This window comes from Pseudoliparis swirei, chromosome 18 (genome assembly GCF_029220125.1).
Source record: "Pseudoliparis swirei isolate HS2019 ecotype Mariana Trench chromosome 18, NWPU_hadal_v1, whole genome shotgun sequence".
Lineage (NCBI taxonomy): Eukaryota > Metazoa > Chordata > Actinopteri > Perciformes > Liparidae > Pseudoliparis > Pseudoliparis swirei.
Genome location: NC_079405.1, coordinates 9,985,376 through 9,995,198, shown reverse-complemented (window position 1 = coordinate 9,995,198; position 9,823 = coordinate 9,985,376). Strand labels below are relative to the sequence as shown.

Here is a 9,823-nt window from a genome sequence, read left to right as displayed (position 1 = left end):
GTGTGTGTGTGTGTGTAAGATTGGTTTGTATCACTTTGTGTCACAGTGCTGCCAAAAAAAGTATTTCTGAAAAAGCCGGGTTGAGACCACCATGCACTCTCTTAGTTCTGCTTATACAAGTCTCATTGCTGAATTATTTACCGGCCCAAGAAACACACACACACACACACCACGAGGAGATCAGGTCTTGTTCATAGCAGCTACCGTTCAATACACATCTTCAGGGACACCACACCGGCGGAAGTGTGCCGGCTGACCCTCCAAAGTCCAAATCATCGTGGAAAGAGAGAGAGAGGAAATGCATCTCGCCTGCTGTGATGAAATACAGCCACAAATAATGAATTCTTATGAGGACTAAAACTGGTGAGTGTATAGGACATAACCCCTCAGGAAACATATGGTCCACCATCACCGCAGTGCTATATTTAAACCTTTTTAATAGTCTAGTTTTTCCAGACTAGTTTTTCAAGTTGAATTATCATCCGGTTGCCCGTGACAAGAAATTCTGTAAATTGTTTTATGTTTTGAGTAATATCCCAACATTTGTACACCGACTTCGTCGTCGCTCTGCAGACGACGATCTGTCACACGGTACGACGCCGCAGAAGTTTGGGAAGCGTTTAGCATCGTGTTGGTAGGACGCGCGAGGAGTGATGCTCCTTCTGGGGACGCAACGCTGATATCCATCTTGGAGACATTAGGAGGACAAAGACGTTCCATCTTATGAGAGATGAGAGCGGTGCGTTGCAGTCGGATTAATGGAGGAAGAGTGGCTCTGCATTTGTAGTTCAGGAGCTCCCCAGTGTGGTAGGAAAGGAGAAAGGCAACCAAAAGGTGGCGCCTTGGTGTCAGATGACTCGTGTGGTGGTGTTAATTCATAAGAAAAACACGAGATATGAAAGAGGGCTTCTGTTTTTAATTGTTAAATACAATCCATTCAATCAAAATCCCTCACAAACCAACATCCTTCATCCAAAGCTTGCCATGAACCAGCAGCTTCACTCAGATGAACGTACCCGACATTACTGCTTAGGCAGTGGCTTTTGCTAAATTAAAAACGCAACAGGAAGAGAAGAAAGAGGCACAATAAAGAGGCAGAAGAAGAAAATAGATGCTAGGAGAGGTGTTAGGAGGAGAAATGTCAGGGAAGCAAAAAAAAAAAGGCAGGAAATGAAAAAAAAAAAAAGGGCTCAGGCGAGTCGGAGCCCGGTAAGGACAGAAGGAGGAGCGAGGTAAGGACAGAAGGAGGAGCGAGGTAGGAGACAGAGAGAACCTGAATTATTCTGCTGATCCACGTAACACCAGAACATGGAACACGGCCTTGTCAGCGAACCGGCAGCGGTGGAGGAGAGATCAGCGTTTCCCACGTTACAGCATTACGGGACGAACCCGCCCACTGAGAGAGCGTAAAGTCCCTGATCATACCTCGGATTGTAAATAAACATTTGAGCTTTCTCAGCTCGTTTCTGCTTTTTGGACACGACTCCAAACACACGCGTCACACAAAGAGCCGCGATGCTTTAACCTCCGTGTCCTTCAGGAACGCAGTTGAACACGTTGATTCTGCTGGAACTAAATGAAGACAACGTTGCACCTGACTTCACGATGACTGATGAAGAGGCGAGTCATTTCTAGATGAAGGCAAGCGAGTGAGGATATGTACAGGCGTCCTAATCACGGCTATTAACAGTCAGGATAGAGGACGGTCATCAGGGGGCAGGTGTGGGTGGTTTGAAGTGACCAGTCTTTCTGAAGTGGCGCACGATGAGCGGCACGGACACCAGAGTGGCGCTGATGCGAACCGGAGCGAAGAGCTTGTGGACGGCGTAGGCCAAGACGAACGTGCTGGTTCCCGCCGCCATTTTGGACCGAACGACCGCCTCGCTGAAGCCCACTTTGCACAGGACGGCCGCCATGTCGACGCCACTGGGGAGAGACGACGGGGACAGGAGGTGAGAAGCACATAGAATACCCATGTCAGACAATCACAACTCTAAATGATCACACGTGTGTGTGTGTGTGTGTGTGTATACACGTTATGTTGACCTCAGCCCATTCCCTTAAAGTCATTTAAAATAATCATGACTTTCAACCTGAGGCAGGATGGGAAAACAAACTATTTAAAAATAATAATAGGAAATTAAGACTAAATTAAGTTAAGAAACAAAACCAACATTAAATGACAATTAATAAGCCAATAGAAAACTAAAACAAATACAACCTTGACTATAAACAACGATAATAAAACTACATTTTGACTTTCAGCAACATTAGCCATACACTCATGAAACTCAACAATAAAAAAAAGGTACAGGATCCTTTTCTGGACTACTAGTCCATAAACCCAAAACAAACAAATAAACATTTACATTTAGGGATGCTGCAGAGCCCCATATCGAGGCATCAAAGCCTCACGCTGGAGTAACACCTTCTCTTCTTTATCTCTAAGCGTTTGCTCCGGTCTGTTTTCACCCGACAGCATTTCAGAAGTCCTCGAGTCCCATCCTCGCTCTGGTTCTGCCGAGGGAGTTAGGAGTGCGCGTCACCTTTATCCCCACCAGAGGGAGCTGTGCTCACAAAAGAGTGTGTCACAATGTATTGTGTGGCCTTTTGAAACATTTAAACTGATTACATTAGCATAAGAAAAAACACACACAGTCAACGAGGGTTTAACAAGCTCCACGTATCACCGGCTGTGTGAGGCCGTTCTGTGGAGTCGGGGCGTTTTCATCAGAGCCATTTGGGGAAATAAACACGCAAATAGTGTCAACACAAGGCGTAGAGCCGCTTCGATACACACACACACACACACCTCAATGGCGGTCACAGTCAGTCTAGTTCAAAGGTCATCATCAGCTTGTGTGTGGAAGGAATGTCTGAGCTGAGATGATCTCTGCCGGCATGCGGCCACACAGACGGCCAGAGACTCAAACCCGTCTTGCTCTGGCCTTCCACTGTCGGCCACCGTCTACCGAATATTACAAAGAGCACAAGATGGTGGAAAGAGGTGTCAAAGATTTTACAATTCTGCACGTGGCGAGACAAGACGATGAACTCATGTTTTATTCAGCGGGATTTGAGTGTCCGTGTCCGACTTGGCCAGCAGTCGTACGTTAGCAGCAGCAGGGCCGGCAGAATGTGGCGGACTGAGTGGACCTCCTCAAGAGCACTTTGCTCGCTCTCCTGTATCAGGTCTCATTATTTGCACCAGACATTTTGCATTCCTCGATATAAAAGCAGCTCATGGGCCGGTCTCTTCCTGTTAAACATCTTTTGCAGGAAATGTTGCACTTTGATCCTCTCACACTGCCAGATATAATATTATTACATTACATGTCCTTTGTGTTGGAAGAGTTTGATGCATTGAGGACTTATTTCTAGTTTCCTTTCCCTTCAGTCTGCTTTCAACATTTCCCAAAATACTTTGAATTTCTAAATATGTTACATTCAGCTGGAGGATGTATTAAAAAGGATAATTATAGTTAGTCAGCAATAAATGTATCTAACTTTCTCCTCCTGCTGAGCATCAGTATATCTAGAAATATGCTCCTACTCTTTGATTCTTAGAGGAATAATCCAAAACTTCCAGTAAAATAGTATAATATGTTTAGTTAAAATAAGAAAATAGTACCAGATAAGGTCATGGTACATGCAACACATGTTCTTGTAACAGCCTTTTAGGATGGAGTTGATTGACTTTGTACTTCATTTTGATCAATCCCTCACCTTTATTTTGAGGAAAGGGGAATAAAGGAAGTCGTCAATCCAGCTGCTAACAGTACGAACTATATTTGGCCACTGGCCTCCCACATGTACTAGAACGGGCACTCGGTAGAGCGCATACCTTCGCATATCACAAGATTGGGCATTGAATTATGAACATTTTGGCATTAGTTGCATGCCAATTGGATAGAAATTGACCGCGCTATGGTAAAAAGAAGATTTTGACCTTTTCATGACCTTGACCTTTGACCCGATCGATCCCAACATGTAATCAAATGGTCCCCGGATAATAACCAAACATCCCACCAAATGTCATGCGATTCGGTTTAATACTTTTTTAGTTATGCGATAAATAAATAAATAAATACACGGCGATCAAAACATAACCTTCCGCATTTTCAATGCGAAGGTAACAAGCTACAATCGGATGTTTGGTCACCTGGATATGAGGAGGTAGAACATTCCCAGCGACATAAGGGAGATCCCGATGTGGAAGGAAACTCCCACTGCTCCATATTCCTTGAAGACTTTCTTTAACTGCTGGGTCTTGTTTGGTTTTCCTCCCTCTGCCTCCAGCTCCCCTGGGGCCGTCGCTGTAGATGAGGAAGTAGAAGAGGCCTCCTTTAAATTCTGCTCGGCCTGGACAAAAGACAAGAGCGCAGAATTGCAGGGAGTGAACAGGACAAAATGAAAATGGGAGGAGCAGAACACGTCGTAAAGAAGACGGATTGCGGGTCTTCACAGAAACGGAGGGGGAGATACAAATGACGGCGGGTATTTGAATTGTGGGCAGAGTTTCCACGCGGGATACAACATCGAGACAGATTTTCCTTTTAGTGTGCCAAGAACTCGCGCGAGCAAAACTGAGGAGCTTCAAGAGGGAGGCTTTACTTCTGGTTCAACTAAAAAGTCACAGTTTCGGAACATTCAAAAAAAAAAAGTGTAAATGCAGAACAGCTTAAAGAACCAACCAGTCATCCTTCAGTATCCCATGTTTGTGAGTTGTTTGTACGAGTGGGGACACAGAAACCTGACAATCTATTACTCTGGGTTCAACAGAAGACGACATTGTAGTTTTAGTTCAAATACAGAAATGCATGCATGCTCAAAATATAGAAGAAAAACATTGTGCTCCATCTGGCTCAAAGTCAAGGTCAAATTGTGTAAGTAGGTCAAACAAAGCCTGGACTTTTCTTCGGGTCTAGTCAGCTGATGAAACATGGACTGCTGCTGAGTGGTTTAGGTAATTCACATGATGACTTACCCTTTCACACACTCACGCGAACAAAGTCTGTCACTCTCTTTCCAACACACGCACAAAGAGCCTCTCAAACACACACACACACACACAAAGTACTCTATGTTTGTGACCTCCAGACAACGGCACTCTCCAAGATGAACAAGTCTGAGACACAATCCAGCCGTCTGACATGTAGCGGGGAGCAGGCGGGTCACGCCAGTGTGTGCTGGCTGTAAAACAGATAAGTGAACTAACACACACACACACACACACACACAGCAAGACAACAGACTGCAACAGAGCACTCGTGGCTAGACGTGAGGAGGAGATGTGACTCACGGAGCAGCTCGGCATGCAGGAAATGAAAAAGAGAGATAAAGCCACCAGTGTGTTGGCACGGTAACCTTGTTGACTGCAGCCGAAGCTGTGGAGGAGGTCTACGCTATGCGGCGCTTTACAAAGGGAACATATCCAAAAGGGGAAATGTAATTCGAGTACTTATCTTTCTCAGTACTGAATTGACTAAACAACATTATAATTGCCATCATATGTGAAAACATGTCATCATCATATCCATCAGAACCTAATTAGCATTTTGATACGATACTGATTTCTCAGGAAGTCATTTTAGTCAGTGGCTCTTCCCGTTTTGGCAGTTGAAAAAAGGGTTTAATAAAAGGGTGTGACTTGAATGTTTCAGGAATTTTTTGATTTAAATGATTTTGCTTGGGGACGCATCTCAACTATGGGAGTGTTATAATTAAGACTTAAGAGAATTATGGATCACGAAAGAAACGAATAATGCTGAATCACAGAGAGATGGAGCAGTCGTGAACATTTGAGCTCAGAGAGCCCCGGGTGAACATAAATGTGACTTCTATCAGGACATGTTTGACCAAAGTATAAGTAAACGAGTGCAAGAATCTACAAACAAGAGACAAAATGATGTACCGAACCGTTTGCACCCCGTGCGAGGGACACATCTGCTGGTGCTCAAGGTCACACATGGGCCCGATCGTGCTGCGGTGGAAATGAAATTACTACTAAATAACTTTTATGGGGCCCTTTCAGATTAATTAGAGGTTTTGATTATGATTAAGCATACTGGGGAAAAAATATTTCAGCTTGCTGAATTGAAACCGTCTGGCAGTTGCCAGGAGGGCTTTGTGCCCATTGGCTCCATCTGATGCCAAGTTATTATAATATCTTTTCTGTCGAGAGGAAACACAATCCTTCCCCCCCGAGGACACAGGAAGTAGCTCGGGCCTGTATGGAGTAAATCTTACAAAATATTGACACTATGCCTATTAAAGCTTAGACGCCTTAGTATAGTACAACAACAAGTGCAGTGACCTCTTTAACAAGCGATAAAATATTAAAGTAGACGACATGACGTCAAGGTTAACTTGAACAGTGACAACATGTAGACTGATGGAACGTGTGTATGAACACACACACATACAGAGATGATAATTAGGGTGAAACTATTCCTCAATAGTAACTTTATAAGCATGAAACTCAAATATAAAACCAATAGGAGCATTGTCCATGTAATTCTCTGAAGGGACTCAAAGGTGATTGACTGGACTGAAATGTGCAAATTCAGAAACAGCATTTTTATTGAACAAACTTCCATTGAGTTGAAGTTTGGCAACTTCTCCAGAGAGTGCTGTGTACAGTGGCTGCCGTGTGCGAACATACAATGTTCATTCATGTCCTTTCACCACGCTCTGGTTTTTTTGCTGCTCTGACATTCTGCTGGCTTCAAACCGTCTTCCTTTGAAGGCCTCATTCAGATAATGAATCATTAGGACAGAGACAATGAAGACAAAAGAAGGGAACAGGGGAAGAACAAGCTGATCTTTTCTCTTTGCGGCAATCTGTCTTGCTACATTTTTCCCCCTCCAAGCAGCCTGGATGGAGGCACAGTCTTGGTGAGGTATTCACTGGTCTGCCATCAATGGACAATGGAAAGAACAGAGAGGGCGAGGGAGCGGGCCTTTGCCTTTCAGAGGCCAGTCAGGCCGAGCTAAAAGTACGGCAGGCAGCAGTATGGGAGGGTCATGTGAGCGAGCGGCCGAAGGGAGTTGTGCCAGGGAGGGCGTATGGGAGGGGAACAGTGGCACTGCTGTGTCTGATAACAGCTTTTCAGAGGCAGGAAAACACATGCCAAGTCACAGAGGCACGCAAACAGACCCAGACTGAGTGGGACAGACATTGTAAAAGTGAATCCCTCAGGGTAGAAAGCGACTGCTAAGAGTTTGGTCTTGTTAAGATGAGAAAGTCAAACTGAATAAAACCTTCAACAGAACAGTCTCATTTATTGTCTCATTAAACTTTAGACGATTTTACGCAAAGTCTGTTTACAGGCCCTTAACCCTTGTGTTGCCTTCGGGTCATTTTGACCCGAATCAATATTACACCCTCCCTCCGCTTTAGGATTAATTTGACCCCATTCAATGTTTAATGTCGGTGTTCTTTCGGTAGTCAACAAACAAACATAAAGTGCCTCACACTTAAACTTGGAAAACAATATTAATTCTAATAATTTTCTGGAGGTTTTAATTGCTGGCGTCAAATTGAACCCAAAGGGTAAAATATGTTAGTAAATATAAAGGTAACAGGAGGGTGAAACATTGAATCGGGTCAAAATGACCCAAAGGCGGGGGGAGGGTGTAATATTGATTCGGGTCAAAATGACCCGAAGGCAACACAAGGGTTACAAAAAAAAGAGGAATGAAGCCTTCTGAGGCTTGCGGGAGCTGTGCAAAGAACACTAAATTGCCTCAATTGATGTCACTCGAGCCACTGGAGGTTGCGTCTTAAGAATAGAAGTTTGAAAATAGAAGGAAAAAAACGTTGGCTACACTAGCAGCTACATTTATGACACCTAAATATCCAACCAAACTGTAATTGTTGTACCTCTACAACTTTTTTGCTTCTGTGAAATTGTATACAGATATATTTTGATGCACAGATGATGAATCCAAATAAATCCGTACGTGTCCTCCACCATCAGGTTAAAATGGTACGTTTTTAACCAACACTCTGCTTTGTGATTGCATCTCTTTTAAGCTAATTGCCTCCAGCCTCAACTGTGCGCTCCCCATTGAGCAGATGTTGGCTTACCAAAGGGGATGGAAACATCAGCATGTTAGCATGCTGGAGTTAAGGCATCTTAGTCCTTTGTAATTATCTAGCATCATTATATGTTTCAGAGAAAGCCTCAACGCTCACTGCCTGCATGATACCACGTAAGAGAAAACAGTGTCTTAGTGTCTGTTGTGGCCCCTGAGAACGGCTCATTGCAGGTCGAGATCACCCACATGTGTATCCACTGATCTTCACTCCCCACTAAAACAGCAAGCGCCAAAGTGCTCACTCGCTTTACATGTTACTCATATGAAATGAGTTTGAACATGGTGACTCATTCCTACGATGACCTTTGACCGACTATGAAAAGAAGCCAGAGCAGTTCCCTGTCCAGTGTGATGAGTCAGGTGTCAGCGAGCACGTGCTCTCTGTTAAATTAATCACCACCTCTGCTGCTTCACATTGAAGTTGTGGAAGTCAGATAAATTATGCATGGAATCCTGCGAGGCCCCTGCTCATGTCGACGGCCCATGCAGCTATGCGTGGCATGCGGTGTTTAACAAGCCAGCATGATTATAAGGTGGTATTCACCGGGGAGGCCCGGGCGGGCGGCGTTTTGCATATTTTATGTGTTTTTGTTTCATCCGGGCCCCACTGGGGACGTGTGGTTGGTTGCCCTCACCGGGGGAACGGTGTTGACACAGACGCTCGTATTAACTCGCCTCTGGGGGTTAGACAAACACTTGAGTCGGACCGTTTAATTTACCCCTTTGTTGTTCGCCGTCTGCTCCTCGGCGGCGTCGCTCTTCTTCTTCGTGGACGCGGCTCTGGTCTGCATTGTCCCGGCGAAGCGGAGCCGACCGAAACCCCGCCGGTCACCTGTAAACAAAACGTGTGCCACCGACTCTCGTCTCGCGCTGTGGTTTGCACGCGCAAGCGGCTGCGCGACATTGTCTATGACACCGCCTCCACTCTGCACGCGCTCCGAGTGACTCGCAGGTTCAGTCGGCAACCGGTGCAAGTGTCGCCGGTCCAAAGCACACGACGGGTCCCGGTTCTCGAGAGGTAGCCGGCGGCGGTCCGGTTGCCGTTTCCCCAGTTGCGCAAGAGTTGCCTCGACACCCCCGACGGACGCGCAGAAACACCGGCACCGCGGAGACGTGAAGCCATTGCGTAATGTCAAAGTGACGTCCCCCAGTCTGGTGGCTCGGACCTGCACTAGAAACGAGCCCGTGGACTTGAGAGCCTGATCCAGAGCGGCTCCGGACAGCCGGCCCGTGCGGCACAGAAACATTGTCGACGGCCGCCTCGAACCGAACCGAGCGACGGCAAAATAAAATAAAGCGAACAACTAGTTGTGCCTGTAAGTAGCCGTAAACATGTTTGTCCTGTGCACTCTTGTTGACCGATTATCCGGCAGCCAATGGGAGCTGACGCGCAATCGCAGATCGAAGCTTCCCGCGAAGGGAAGGGAGGGGGGAGGGGGGGGATTTAAAGGTGTAACCGTGTTAACTCCTACATTTGAGTGGAGGCTTTTTAGTATTTAAGTCTGGCAACTATGTTTCAATTACTCTTTTAAAATGTAAAATGATCTGAGGGTTGTTGACATAAAGTTTATGTCAACAACCCTCAGATCATTTTATGACACTTTATGACACTTTATGTCATAAAGTGTCATAAAGTTTAGTCCAGGCTTGATCTTTTGGTTACATGACCACATTCTGTCTGTATACATCATGTCAGGAACTGACTATTACTTTCTTATTA

General features: G+C 45.4%; 1 protein-coding gene across 4 annotated transcripts; it reads right to left on the bottom strand.

Moving 5' to 3' along the window:
* Positions 1–894: 894 nt before the first annotated feature.
* Positions 895–9,497, bottom strand: fam210b (family with sequence similarity 210 member B). 4 transcript variants are annotated; one of them, XR_008834336.1, is made up of 4 exons: positions 8,823–9,496; positions 4,163–4,362; positions 2,370–2,968; positions 1,835–1,926 (listed from the first exon to the last, which is right to left on the bottom strand). XR_008834336.1 is itself a non-coding variant. In XM_056436469.1 (4 exons), the coding sequence occupies exons 1-3, from the start codon at positions 9,348–9,350 to the stop codon at positions 2,830–2,832; spliced, it is 867 nt and encodes a 288-aa protein (XP_056292444.1). In that variant the 5' UTR covers positions 9,351–9,497; the 3' UTR covers positions 1,836–2,567; positions 2,813–2,829. The 4 variants fall into 4 exon arrangements, 3 of the variants coding, with proteins under 3 accessions (XP_056292442.1, XP_056292444.1, XP_056292443.1); XM_056436469.1 differs by having other exon boundaries at positions 1,836–2,567; positions 2,813–2,968; positions 8,823–9,497; XM_056436467.1 differs by lacking the exon at positions 2,370–2,968 and having other exon boundaries at positions 895–1,926; positions 8,823–9,486.
* Positions 9,498–9,823: the final 326 nt, after the last annotated feature.

What these genes read in the sequence shown, in the direction of transcription:
- fam210b (XM_056436467.1), bottom strand. Translation starts at nt 9,350, where the DNA reads ATGTTTCTGTGCCGCACGGGCCGGCTGTCCGGAGCCGCTCTGGATCAG. An exon ending in AGACGGCGAACAACAAAGGG is followed by an intron (nt 4,363 to 8,822) that starts GTAAATTAAACG and finishes TCTTTTGTCCAG; the next exon opens with GCCGAGCAGAATTTAAAGGA. An exon ending in TTCTACCTCCTCATATCCAG is followed by an intron (nt 1,927 to 4,162) that starts GTGACCAAACAT and finishes GTCTCTCCCCAG; the next exon opens with TGGCGTCGACATGGCGGCCG.